The 14,906-nt window shown below is 34.1% G+C and overlaps 2 protein-coding genes across 3 annotated transcripts; both read left to right on the top strand.

The window, feature by feature from the left end:
- The first annotated feature begins 2,000 nt into the window (after positions 1-2,000).
- LOC123229729 (disease resistance protein RPV1-like) lies at positions 2,001-7,766 on the top strand. Its single transcript, XM_044655654.1, has 7 exons — positions 2,001-2,537; positions 3,929-5,040; positions 5,186-5,193; positions 5,285-5,584; positions 5,685-7,235; positions 7,330-7,605; positions 7,722-7,766. Exons 1-7 carry the CDS (start codon positions 2,059-2,061, stop codon positions 7,764-7,766), a joined length of 3,771 nt encoding a protein of 1,256 aa, XP_044511589.1. The 5' UTR covers positions 2,001-2,058.
- LOC123229177 lies at positions 7,582-9,815 on the top strand. Of its 2 annotated transcripts, none has more exons than XM_044654814.1 (3): positions 7,582-7,886; positions 8,880-8,966; positions 9,170-9,815. In XM_044654814.1, the coding sequence occupies exons 1-3, from the start codon at positions 7,774-7,776 to the stop codon at positions 9,627-9,629; spliced, it is 660 nt and encodes a 219-aa protein (XP_044510749.1). In that variant the 5' UTR covers positions 7,582-7,773; the 3' UTR covers positions 9,630-9,815. The 2 variants fall into 2 exon arrangements, with proteins under 2 accessions (XP_044510749.1, XP_044510748.1); XM_044654813.1 differs by lacking the exon at positions 7,582-7,886 and adding an exon at positions 8,089-8,730.
- The last annotated feature ends 5,091 nt before the right edge of the window (positions 9,816-14,906 follow it).

The raw sequence follows: 14,906 nt of genomic DNA, 5'->3' as shown, positions 1-14,906 counted from the left end.
ATTACTGTGTAAAAGACATTTATAAATAAATTAACAGTTAGCTACTAATCTTTGAATCAAAGCCAGATATGTTGCCAGCGGCCGTCAAAGCAGTCCTCCATCTCTGCAACTTCTCTGGATCATCCTTAAACCGTTCTTCATGCTCAGAAAATGCTTTCCCAAAAGTGCCAGTTTGGTTTCTTACGTTGGCTGGATCCGTTTCATAGAAGACCAAGATTATGAGTGCAATTTTTTTTTTGGTCAGGAAAGTGAATAGAAAGTCAGAGTTTTGAATTAATTTGATTTCTGGTTTGAGTACCAAGGGAGGAAAGTACCAATTTATGACAGTAATCTTGTAAAAAGAGTAAATTAGGAATTTACAGTTAAACTAATATAGGATGCTAATATAACTTAATAATATATGGATATTTTGATTTTTCAAAGTTAATGGATGAGATTTTTCCAATAGAGTAACCTTTGAGCGGGAATAAGTATTCTGGCCTTTTGAAAACATATAATTTCCCAAGCTTAGCTTTAAAAACTTGTATTTCCTCATTTGAGGATTTGATTTTTCCATTTATTACATTATAGCCATCTCCCCCTTACGAGGAGAACAGAGGAGGTGATGTGTATTGACACATGGACACGATACCTCAAATGCAATGAGTGTTCTCAAGAGACTTTCTGTGTAAACGTGTACATGCCAAGGAGAGATTTGAAGGACTCCATTCACGAACTTGATGTTTAATAAATTTTCTGTTCTTGCCCTTATCAACTTAACTCATCGAGCTTCTTGCCGCTCGGTTGCGCTTAGAAGACTATCGAGTAGTATCTTCCTTTCATTTAATATTATATTATAAATATATGTAATTATATTATATTTAATATTCATTAGTTTATAGTAACCAAAGTGATTCTTTTTTTTCTTTATCACTTATTTTCTTATCACCAACTCAAAATATTAGTTATGATGATCGTATTATAATACAAAAAAACAAAAGACCAAGAGGAACATCAAACTCTACCTTAGAGCTTGATATTTATCTGACCATTACTTTTTAGTTTGGTGACAGCAATATAAGTAAAGACTTTCTAGTTCTAGAATGGTGAAGTCGACATGCATTAACCTTTTTAACATTAGTAACTATTGTTAAACGAGTCTTAGCAGCATTAGTATTAATTGTCGCAATGGAACAAACTTTTAGTCAAGGGGACAATATATTGGATGAGAGAGGATCAAGTTTGACTCTTGAATCTATTGAAGCTTAAGTATGCATGGACGATTAGACAAAAGCCAAATTACGCTAACAAGATATAAAAGTGGACTTCAATGATGAACTCCTTAATTTAACTACGGATAGTTAGATGACAGGAATCAGTAGTTAAGATAACAAAGGTGAATGATAAGATAAACGGATACCGCCAGCTTTGGATACGCGAAGGTAAAAGAATTACGTACGCTTTGATTCTTCTAAACCTCAGGAGGACACATAAAAAGCTTTATTAAAAAATTAAGTTCAAAGATTTTTTAAATTTTTAATTATTATAACTATTAATTAAAAAATAAATTAAGACCATGTATTTAAATTAACAGTTCAATATTAATTTTGAATTGAGGCTATAAATTGGAATCATCAGTTTTAAACCGATTACTAACTATCCTATAATGAGTTTGATTTAAAATTTTTATTTTTTTGAATCATGAATCAATAATTTTGAATCGAAATCGTTGATTTATGAACTACTGGTTTGACTACCCTAAAAATATAAGACAAGCCTAGAATATTGTGCAAAGCCAGGCAATTCCCCAGAAAGGACAGACAAAGAAAGTACATATAGAATCGAATCAAGCGTAGAAAACTTCCAGTCAAAATTGACAGCTGAAAAGAAATAAAGACAAAGCAGAGAAATTTATCTGTAATTACCACGAAGCTCTGTGATTCGTTTACTAAATAAAAAATTATCATGCTCCAACGCATGAAGAAATAATATATGTTTATTAATTAATCGATCTGCTTGAAGTGAACGCTAGTAAACATTTTCCCAAACTTAAGAGACTTGATTGCTTCAAGCAATTCGATGGCTTCTTCTTCTCGTCCTCAAGTAATTTACGATGTTTTTCTTAGTTTCAGAGGGGAGGACACTCGCAACGGGTTTACCAGCCACCTCAATGCAGCTTTGTGTAGAATGAAGATTAAAACTTTCATTGATGATGGACTTAGAAGAGGAGACTGGATTTCGTCATCTCTTGTGGAAGCAATTGAAGGATCAAAGATTTCAATCATCATTTTCTCTAAAAACTATGCTTCTTCTAAATGGTGTCTTCAAGAACTTGTAAAGATCCTCGAATGTAAGGAAAAATATGGTCAGATCGTGATACCCATTTTCTATCATGCAGATCCTTCAGATGTAAGGAAGCAAACTGGAAGTTTTGGAGATGCACTTGCTAAGCTTGAGGTACGATTTCAGACGGAGGAAGAGATGTTGCAGGGACGGAGATGGAGGAATGCTTTGACGGAAGCTGCCAATATATCTGGGTTTGATTCAAATATTGTTAGGTGAATCCTTATACTTTGATTTATTTTCACTGAAGTTCTAAGCTTTGATTTATTTTTACTGAAATTCTAATCTTAAGATTAGGCAGTTCGTGTTATCAAACTTTATTCGTATCGTATCATTTTAGATTTTGGATTAGAAACTCTCGGCCATAAGCTTATTGAAATAGATTGTATGAAAAATTTTTCAATCCTGAATATTAACTTTTGTACATTTGTTACGAAATAATACATTTCTCTATGTAATAAAATAATTTGTTGCGAAATAATCAGTTTTAACATTAAAAAAACATGTTTTGTCAAAAGAAAACGTAGATTTTACTCTAAAAATCACATTTTGACACAAAAATATACCTTTTTCAAAACAAAATTTCACTATTGCAATTTAATTGTTTGCTTATTTTGTCTTTTGAATAAAAAACCTCAATTAATTAACACAAATAAATAATTAAATAATGAAAATATATAAATACATCAATGAAAAAAAAAAAAAAACATACACAAATCAAACGATACAATATACAATATATGGTTAAATATAAATATCTGAATATTTCAAAGTTAATTATAAAGATATTACCTACCAAACATAATATATTTAAATAAGCTGTATTGATAAAAATACCTACAAACATATAAAATACAAAAACAAATACTATTTTCCTTTTTTCTTTTAATTCTAATATTTTTTTATTATTATATTTCTCTACTTATATTTAAAAATATATTGGTGGAATTTATTATTAATGTTATTTATTTGTATTGTAATTATCGAAATTACCCTTTTAAATTGTTTTGTGGTTGAATTAAAATTTCACATATATAATATTAAGGGATGTTTTAATAATAAAATGAAATTACTTGATGTTTAAAATCAATTCTGTATTCTTTTTAGCTTTTGAATATGTTTTAATAATTAACATAGTGAAAACTCATTTGAGATGAATAATTATTTTATTGAAGCCTGTAAAAATACAAAATATATATTTGTATTTGACTTGTTTTTTAATATTGGTCAATTTTTTAAAATCATTCTAATTACTTTGAGTTGATTTCGTATTAATCCGATCATGATTTAATTCAAATTAGATTAACCCAAAGATAATTCAAATTGTATTTGGTGTAAAAAGACTCAATCCTAATATGATTTTTTTCATATTGAGTTGAGTTAATGGATTGTGTTAAAAATTGTCTAACTCTACTAATATTGCTTTATGGCTTTTTTTTTTTTTTTTTTCTGTTTAGGATAAATATAATTCAATAGGGGATTATAGTTATGTGATGGCTATAATATCTAGACTTTAATTTTTATGTGAAGTATATTCTTTTTTTTTTTAAACCAAATAAGTTATATATTAATCTTCAAATTTAATTATTTGATGTTTCAATTGTAGGCTTGAATCAACACTTATAGAGAAAATTATTAAAGATGTTTTGAAGAGATTGAATAATATGTGTTCTGGTTGCAAGAACTTGGTTGGAGTAGCAATGAAGGTTCGGACAATTAAATCTTTATTATCTAATGGGTCGAGTAATGTATGCAAAGTAGGAATTTGGGGCATGGGAGGCATTGGTAAAACAACTATTGCCAATGCAGTCTTCAATGAAATTTCAAGTCAGTTTGAAGGTTTTTATTTTATTCAAAACATTAGGGAAGAATCGGAGAAACATGGACCAATTCAGTTGCAAGAAAAACTTCTTTCTACATTATTAGAGGATGAACACCCCAATATAAGGCATGCTTCCACAATAGAAAGACTTGGGAGGAAAAAAGTTCTCATTGTTTTTGATGATGTAACACATATAAATCAAATAAATGAATTGATTGGAGACTTGGAAAACTTGGGTGCAGGAAGTCAAATCATTATAACAACAAGAGATAAACAGGTACTTGTTAGTTGTAATGTGGATCATGATAGAATATGTGAGATTAAAGGATTATATGATGATGAATCTTTTCAACTGTTTAGCCAACATGCCTTCAAACAAAACCATCCCATCGATGAAGATTATATGGAGCTGTCAAATCAAGTAATACGTTATGCTAAAGGTGTACCATTAGCTCTTAAAGTCTTGGGTTCTTTTCTACTTAATAGAGAAAAATATGAATGGGAAAGTACATTGGAAAAATTAAAAAATTGTCCAAATCAAGATATCCAAACGGTACTTAAAATAAGTTATGATGGATTAGATGTTGAAGAAAAGAATTTATTTCTAGATATCGCATGCTTCTTCAATGGATGGGATGAATGTCTAGTTCGTATATTCTCTTCAAGTATTGGATTGAGAGTACTTATTGATAGAGCTCTCATAACTATTACATATAGAGAGGTAAGAGTACATGATTTGCTTCAAGAAATGGGCATGGAAATTGTTCGACAAGAATCCTTGAATAAACTGGGTGAACGTAGTCGATTGTGGCTTGATAATGATGTCTACAATGTATTGAACAAGAATAAGGTATGTACCAAAAAAATTAGCTTTCAGCTTCTATTTTATACCAATTGTTATATCTAGGAGATTATCATTTTAATTTTAAAGTATAATTAGAAGTCTTTGGTTTCTTTCATTTTGATAGAGAAAAAATTGTGGGAAAATGTATTCAACAAATTTAAAAAAAAAAACCTTATGCATATTTCCTCTTACATTAGTTCTTGTGGTAACGGGGCTTGGGGTGGTTCTTCTGGGAGGAATATATATTTCTTTTAAGTAATTATGTTGTTAACTCATCATTTTGATTTTGATTATAGGGAACTGATAAAATACAAGGCGTACGATTTAATATGTCTGAAATAAGAGTGACAGATTTAAATCCTCATGCTTTCTCAAAGATGGATTATCTAAGATTATTGATAGTGGATACGTCAAAATACGAAGGAAAATATAATAATGTGCATGGTTTTGAAGGTCTGCAATCTGATTTCACAGAATTAAGATGCCTCTTCTGGGATTTTTATCCATTCCAATCACTGCCTTCGAAATTTTATCCTCAGAACCTTGTTGTACTTAAAATGCGTCACAGCGAGCTTAAACAATGGACTGGTATCAAGGTATATATATGTTGATTTCATATGATAATTTTCATTTATACATTTTAAATATTAGATTTTCAATTTGTCCATGTAAATTTTAATTATTTTTTTGTTACAGGATCTTGCTAATTTGAAATTGATTGACCTAAGTCACTCAGAGCATCTATTTGAACTTCCAGACCTCTCAGAGGCTCAAAACCTGGAGTGTTTAATTCTAGAAGATTGTACAAGTTTGTCTGAGATCATTCCTCCAACTCGGAATCTCAATAAACTTGTCAATTTGAATCTAAGAAACTGCAAAAGCCTTACCAGTCTTCCAACTGGACTTCAATCCAAGTCTTTAAAAGATGTTATTCTCTCAGGCTGCTCTAATCTCGAGACTTGTCCAATGATCGCATGTAATATGGAACAGTTGTGTTTGGATGGAACTGCGATAAAAGAATTATCTTCTTCCATTGAAAGTTCTTCCAGACTAGTTGAATTGAATCTTAAGGATTGTTTGTGGCTTGAAAGTCTTCCAAGCAGTGTTTGTAATTTGGAATCTCTTCAACAACTTGATCTTTCTGGTTTGGTTTACCTAAAGATGGTTCCAGAGTTCCCACGGAGGATAGAAGAGTTATATTTAGATAGAACTGCGATAGAACAGTTGTCTTCATCAATTGAGAATGCATCCAATCTAGTAAGATTGAGTCTTAAAGATTGTTCAAGCCTTAGAAGTCTTCCAAACGGTTTGTCTAAATTGAAATCGCTTAAATATATTTGTATCTCTGGTTGTTCAAAGCTTCATATATTGCCTGAAGATATTGGACATTTGCAAAGTTTGGAAGTGCTGGAAGCTACTGGAAATTCTAAGGACTGTTTAGGGCTTGAAAGTCTTCCAAGCAGCATCCATAATTTGAATCTTCGATTTCTCAATCTTTCTGGTTTGGTTTACCTAAAGATGGTTCCAGAGTTCCCACGGAGGATAGAAGAGTTATATTTAGATGGAACTGCGATAGAACAGTTGTCTTCATCAATTGAGAATGCATCCAATCTAGTAAGATTGAGTCTTAAAGATTGTTCAAGCCTTAGAAGTCTTCCAAACGGTATGTCTAAATTGAAATCTCTTAAATATATTTGTATCTCTGGTTGTTCAAAGCTTCATATATTGCCTGAAGATATTGGACATTTGCAAAGTTTGGAAGTGCTGGAAGCTAATGGAACTTCTATAGGGGAAATACCTTCATCTATGACGGGCCCGCTATCACCAGGTCAATCAGGTTTGCAATTTTTAAGGAGATTGAACTTGAATCACTGCAGTCTTACACAGTTGCCCAATAATCTTGACCGGATATCCTTGCTCAGAGAGTTAGAATTAGAAGGAAACAATTTTGAGAACCTACCAACAAGCATCGTGAACCTTTCTAAGTTAAAGCTCCTTAACATACGTGTTTGCAATAGGCTTAAGTCTTTACCGAAGCTTCCGAGTAATATAGAAGAACTTAGGGCAGATAATTGCAAAAGGCTGAAAGCAATTTCAGGTTTGAAAAATCTTAATCAAAGACATTGCGGAAGGAAACTCAGCTTCCCTAATTGCGTCAGTCTGAATTGGAATGTAGTCAGAGACATATTTCATGATGCTGCATTGGATTTGTACTCAGATGAATTTGAAGTATTCAAATATGAAAAGGTATCATTCAGTGTATCTCAATTTCTTTTTCTTATATAAAAACAAAAGACATGATATTAAAATTAACCATTTTTATGTATGATACATGTATTAGGTTGCTGGCAAGCCACAAGGTGTTATGTGTTTCCCAGGAAGCGAAATTCCCGAATGGTTTAACATTCAAAGTAGTGGATCTGTCATAGAGTTACCACAAGGTTCATTCAACCATAAGAAATTTCTGGGTTTTGTCTTCTGTGTCATTGTCAAAGGCCAAGGTTCAAGTAATTTCTTGAATGTCGAGTATGAGTTTCTCGTGAAATGCCTAAACGAATACATGACATTTGATAAAAAACTGCTTTCCGTTGGACCGACATATATTAAATCGGATCACGTATTACTGGGGTACAATTGCAATACATGTGAAGTTTTTGAATTCTCCTGCGACACGGAGGCCATTATCACTTTCACACCTGAGCAAAAAAATATAACCAAATCTGGGGTCAAAAGGATAAAGAAGTGCGGGGTCCGTTTGGTGTTCACTCAAGAATTTAATGAACCTATGACAAGATCAACATGTACCATCATTGATGAAGAGGAAGTGCAAGAGGAAGCATATTCTGTCTCCAAAGGGTTTAGATCTTCAAAGTTCTTTAAAGGTGAATCTAGCTCAAGGTATATATACCTTCTTTATTGCCTATAATTAAGCATTTGCTTCTTCTTTAAAATATGTTTTCTAGTAAAGTTATATTATATACTTAATATGTTTTCTAGTAAAGTTATAATATATACTAAATATGTTTTATCTTTCCTGATACCATAAGATACTCCATAATCGATGAAGAGCATAAGGAAGCATACTCCAAGGGATTTAAATCTTCAAATTACTTTATAGGAGAATCTAGCTCAAGGTAATTAAATAACATACGTACCTTCTATACTGTCTATGATTAAGTAATGGTTTCTTTAAAAATATGATTTCCCGTAATCTTATATATAGATTAAAATAGGTTTTATCTTTTCCTGATACATATGAATTGCATTGATTATGTTTGATCTTGATTTCTAATATATCCTTTTTGTTTCGCTATATTATGAATTTGGATGAGAAAAGTTCTGGGTTGCATCAACGACAACACGAGGAGAAAGAAGTGGAAGAGTTCAATCCAAGTGCAAATAATTTCAACCCAAGCCCCAATGAATCCAGTAGATTTACTTCTGATTTGAATGAAATTCCTCAATATTTAATTGGATCAACAAGGGATAAGACAGGCACAAATAAGCTGAACCCTGCAAACAATGATGGGGTAAAACTGAAAAGATGTGTGATACAACCAAAGTTATACACTTGGGGCAAGCGGAACAGAAGCAACAGAATACAGAAGATGAATGGCAGGTGCAAGAACAACAAAAGAAAAATAATGAGGACCAGTCCAATATTGATGTCCAGGAAGGGATCCAATTCTGTCTCCAAAGGGTTTAGATCTTCAAAGTTCTTTAAAGGTGAATCTAGCTCAAGGTATATATACCTTCTTTATTGCCTATAATTAAGCATTTGCTTCTTCTTTAAAATATGTTTTCTAGTAAAGTTATATTATATACTTAATATGTTTTCTAGTAAAGTTATAATATATACTAAATATGTTTTATCTTTCCTGATACCATAAGATACTCTATAATCGATGAAGAGCATAAGGAAGCATACTCCAAGGGATTTAAATCTTCAAATTTCTTTATAGGAGAATCTAGCTCAAGGTAATTAAATAACATACGTACCTTCTATACTGTCTATGATTAAGTAATGGTTTCTTTAAAAATATGATTTCCCGTAATCTTATATATAGAATAAAATAGGTTTTATCTTTTCCTGATACATATGAATTGCATTGATTATGTTTGATCTTGATTTCTAATATATCCTTTTTGTTTCGCTATATTATGAATTTGGATGAGAAAAGTTCTGGGTTGCATCAACTACAACACGAGGAGAAAGAAGTGGAAGAGTTCAATCCAAGTGCAAATAATTTCAACCCAAGCCCCAATGAATCCAGTAGATTTACTTCTGATTTGAATGAAATTCCTCAATATTTAATTGGATCAACAAGGGATAAGACATGCACAAATAAGCTGAACCCTGCAAACAATGATGGGGTAAAACTGAAAGGATGTGTGATACAACCAAAGTTATACACTTGGAGCAAGCGGAACAGAAGCAACAGAATACAGAAGATGAATGGCAGGTGCAAGAACAACAAAAGAAAAATAATGAGGACCAGTCCAATATTGATGTCCAGGAAGGGATCCAACAAGTGCCATCCAACAATTATCCAAAAAGGACTGGGAAGCCACCTATGTGGCTCAATGATTTCATTAGATGAAATAAACTTATCTAGTATGGATGAGAGCAAATATAATTAGTAAGTTTTATTTAATTTAGTTTGACATTATCATGTTAGTGGAGTCATATATATCTTGTTTTTGTATTTATCATGATTGATTGTCATAATAGTTATCTTAAGAGTGGAATCATACATATATATCTGGCTTTTGTATTTCGGAAAATAGCAGAGAATAATATTGCTCTCCATATTCTCCTTCTTGCTACCTTTCCTTCTTCCTCTCCAACTTTTTCTTCTCAGTCTTTTTAATCGGAGCTAACATTCACTCGAAGAGTGGCTTTATTTACGACCAGCCTATAGTTCAAGAATTGTAAGAGGGTCGTATCAATTGGTGCTTTCGTTGAGAGAACTGACGATGTCAAATACAGAATTGATAGAGACAGTGAAGGCTCTGTAGGCTCAATTTGAAGGCCAAACTATTTCCATCCACCAAACGTTACAACAATATATGGCTTCGGTTGACAACCGTTTGGAAGACTTAAGATCACAGATTCAAGAGACTTCTTCGAACCAAACCAGACCTGATGGTAACTCATCTAAGGTGACGGCTTCATCAAAGACGTTTTCAAGTGGGACAGAAATTTCGTCGATGTTATAATCTATGAAAATAGAGGTCCCAAAATTTGATGGAAGTGATCCTAATGGCTGGGTTTTTCGAATTGAGGAGTTTTTTGATTTCCATGGGACACTCGAACAGTTACGACTTCTAATAGCTTCTTTCCATATGGAAGGTAGAGCCGCCAGCTGGTATCAATGGATGAAGGCTAACCAATTGCTGACCACTTGGAAGGAGTTTTTGACTAATCTTAAACACCATTTTGGCTCATCTATGTATGAAGATCACCAAGGAAACCTTTCAAAATTGACACAAACCACTACTGTTGCTGAGTTCCAATCCGCTTTTGAAGATTTGATGAATAAGGTGACCGGCATTTTGGAACCATTATTAATTAGTTTTTTTATTACTGGACTGAAACTAGAAATTCGGAGGGAGTTATTATTCAATAGACCTTCCTCCTTAATGGAGGCATTTGCCTTAACTCGGTCATTTGAAGCCCGTAATGAGGAGAGCAAATTAAGTACTCGACCTTGGAGTAAATGGAATTCCCTACCCAGCAAACCAACACCACATCCTCCTTCCACAATAATGTCCACAAAACCACAAACATTGCAGCCAAATACCTCCCAAACAAGCAACTTCCAACCATTAAAACCTTCACCACTACCACCTCTTTTACCTTCTCCGAACCTCCCTATTCATCGCCTAACGCCAAGTGAACTCCAAGAAAAACTTGAAAAAGGGTTGTGCTATAACTGTGACAAAAAATATGGGCCTAATCATTGCTATCGTAGTAAGTATCTAATGCTAATGGGCACCGACAATGTTGAAGATATGCCAATAAAGGAGACACAATTGGTAAAGCCAATCAAAGAAATGGTTACAGGGGACATTTCAAGCCTAAATGCGTTTGCTGGACAAATTAATCCTCGATCGCTTCGATTGGTGGGTGAAATTGGCGACCAAAAATTTCATGTCCTCATTGACAGTGGAAGTACCCATAATTTTATCAAACAGATAATGGCTCAATGACTCTGATTGAGCATTTTGCCTATAACAAATTCTAGAGTTTACATTAGTAGTGGAGATTATTTGATGTGCCAATTCTATTGTCCAAAGGTTCCTTTGACACTTCAGGGAAATACATTCGTGTTAGACTTGTTTGTATTACAAATTGAAGGATCAGATGTGGTTCTTGGGATCCAATGGTTACAACAGCTTGGTAGAGTATTCCATGATTATTCAACCCTTTTCATGGAATTCATGTGGGAGGGAAAACAAGTACTGCTTCGAGGAGATTTGGCCAACACACCAAACTTGATAACTCTTCATCAATTTCAAGCTCTGATGTAAAGCTCCCATGTTCATAGTCTTTTTGAATTAAACTCGCTGCCAATGGAGGAAAATTATGATAACCTAATGAAGCTAAAAATGCAGGTAGTGGAAGCCATTAACTCTTTCCCAGACCACATCAAAACAATTCTTTATCAATACCAAAATTTATTTTTTCCACCATCTGGCCTCTGACCCCATCGAACCATAGACCATAAAATTCACCTAAATCCAACTACTAAACCGATTAATGTTCGTCTTTATTGTTATCCTCATTTTCAGAAAACTGAAATGGAGAAGCTTATTAGTGAAATGTTGGATCAAGGGATAATCAAGCTGAGACAAAGTCCTTTCTCATCTCCAGTACTGTTGGTTAAGAAAAAAGACAACAGTTGCAGATTTTGTGTTGATTATCGAGCTTTGAGTGTTGTAACAATAAAGGATAAATTTCCCATCCCAACGATTGATGAGCTACTTAATGAACTTGAGGGTGCTTCGATTTTTAGTAAGTTGGATTTAAGGGCTGGATACCATCAAATTCGTGTGCATAAACGTGACACTTACAAGACAGACTTTTGAACTCACGAATGGCACTACGAGTTCCTTGTTATGCCATTTGGTCTTACTAATAGATCGTCAACATTCTAAGCAACCATGAACCAAAATTTTGCTCTATTTTTGTGCAAATTTGTGATCGTCTTTTTCGACGATATATTGGTCTATAACACTTCTCTACAGGACCATGTTTGGCATTTGGAACAAGTTTTAGAAAGTTTGAATTCCAATTAGTTTTTTGTTAAGCTATCTAAATGCCTATTCTGCCAAGACACTATTGATTACTTGGGCCATGTGGTTTCAGCTCGTAGAGTGCAACCAGATCCTCAAAAGATTAAAGCAATGGTGCAGTGCTATCAAGTCGATGAAATCCTTGTAAATAAGATGACCTATTCCAAAAACTGTAAAACAATTAAGGGGATTTTTAGGTCTCACCGGGTACTATCGACGTTTCATTTAGGGGTATGCTACTATAGCAGCTCTCCTCACTTATTTGTTATGCAAAGATTTCTTTTCCTAGACACAAGAAACTACTGATAGTTTTACAGCCTTGAAGCGCGCCATGGTTAAAGCATTGGTTTTATAATTACCAGACTTTTCTCTTGAGTTTGTTATTGAGACTAACGCTTGTAATGTAGGGATTGGAGCTGTTTTGATGCAAGCTGAGCACCCAATATCGTATTTCAGCAAGAAGTTAGGACCAAAAATGCAAGCCGCCTCGACATATCTTAAAGAGTTACATGCAATTTCAAAAGTAGTTCAAAAATGGAGGCAATATCTTCTTGGCAGGTTTTTTATCGTTCGCACAGACCACAAAAGCATTAAAGAGCTTTTGCAACAGGTTATTCAAACCCCTAACCAACAGGTGTACATTCAAAAGTGAAAAAAGTGACCAAGGAGAAGTAAGCAGTTGACGCGTCACTTTTTTCATTCTCATGCAAACGTGATAGCTGCTTACTTCTCCTTGGTCACAAAGCCGTCATTCGAATTACTAAATGCATTGCGTGAGGAAAATAAAACTTTACCAGATTTAGTGCAATTACACAAATAGCTCTCGGAAGGTGCATTATCTCGTTCTTACTCAGTTAATGATGGCTTCCTCCTTTACAATAACCGTTTATATATCAGTCCAAATTCTACTTTGAAATATATTTTATTGAAAGAATTTCATGATACTCTACTTGGAGGGCACACAGGTATTAAACGAACGTTGACACGCTTGTCAACTAATTTCTTTTGGCCTCGTATGCGGACTGATGTGGAGAAGTTTGTCTTTAATTGATTAATTTGTCAACAGATTAAAAACTTTATCCAACCCCCAGCAGGTTACATTCAGCCATTACCAATTCCAGCTTTGGATTAGGATGAGGTGACTATGGATTTTATCATCGGCCTTCCGCCGTCACACGGGTTTGGGGCCATTCTGGTGGTGGTTTATCGCCTAACAAAATCAGCCCATTTCGGTCCACTACCTACTAAATTCACAGCCATGAAAGTTGCCGAATTATTTGCTGATATAGTGGTAAAACTTCATGGTTTTCCTAGCTCTATTATATCAGATCGTGACCCCATCTTCTTGAGCAATTTTTGGAAAAAATTTTTTGAACTCAGTGGCACCACTCTACATCACAGCTCGTCTTATCATCCATAAATTGATGAGCAATCAAAGGTTGTGAATCGGGGGCTTGAGCAATATTTGAGAGCTTTCACCCAAGACAAGCTTAATATATGGTCTTCTCTACTTGGCTGGGCGAAATTCTGCTATAATTCCAGCTACCATAGTAGCCTGAAAATGTCACCATTCCAAGCATTGTATGGTAGGCGTCCTCCATCCATACCTGTCTATTCGAAGAGCTTTACCTCAATCCAAACACTTGATGAAGTTTTATTGGAACGAGATGAGTTGTTACGCTTTTTAAAAGACAATTTGCGACAAGCTCAAAATCGCATGACACAGAAGGCTAATGCTCATAGACGAGATGTCCAACTTGAAATTGGTGATAAAGTCCTTATACGTCTCCAGCCTTATAGACAAACTACTGTAGCTCAACGACCTTCGTAAAAGCTGGCGAAACGTTACTATGGTCTTTTTCCAGTGGTGGAACATATAGGTCCAGTGGAGTACAAAGTGGCATTGCCGAGTGGGAGTAAAATCCATCCGGTGTTTCACATATCTGCATTGAAGCCATATCAAGGTATTGCCGCTATAGACTCTCTTCCATTGCCTCCACTGAGTAAGGGTAACAGGCCACTATCATTACTGATTGCTATATATGCAACACGTACCATTCTTCGCCAAGGCAAGGAGGTGCATCAAGTCTTGGTGCAGTGGGCTGATAGCACTCCAGAGGACTCAACTTGGGAAAACCTTGATGAATTTTGTAAGCTTTACCCCAACTATCACCTTGAGGACAAGGTGATCTTTGAAGGAGTAGGGAATGATACAACCAAAGTTATACACTTGGGGCAAGCGGAACAAAAGCAACAGAATACAGAAGATGAATGGCAGGTGCAAGAATAACAAAAGCTAAATAATGAGGACCAGTCCAATATTGATGTCCAGGAAGGGATCCAACAAGTGCCATCCAACAATTATCCAAAAAGGACTAGGAAGCCACCTATGTGGCTCAATGATTTTATTAGATGAAATAGATTTATCTAGTATGGATGAGAGCAAATATAATTAGTAAGTTTTATCTAATTTAGTTTGACATTATCATGTTAGTGGAGTCATATATATCTTGTTTTTGTATTTATCATGATTGGTTGTCATAGTAGTTATCTTAGGAGTGGAATCATACATATATATCTGGCTTTTGTATTTCAGAAAATAACAGAGAATAATATTGC

This window comes from Mangifera indica, chromosome 11 (assembly GCF_011075055.1).
Source record: "Mangifera indica cultivar Alphonso chromosome 11, CATAS_Mindica_2.1, whole genome shotgun sequence".
In the NCBI taxonomy this organism is placed as follows: Eukaryota; Viridiplantae; Streptophyta; class Magnoliopsida; order Sapindales; family Anacardiaceae; genus Mangifera; species Mangifera indica.
This window is presented reverse-complemented; position numbering and strand designations above follow the sequence as displayed.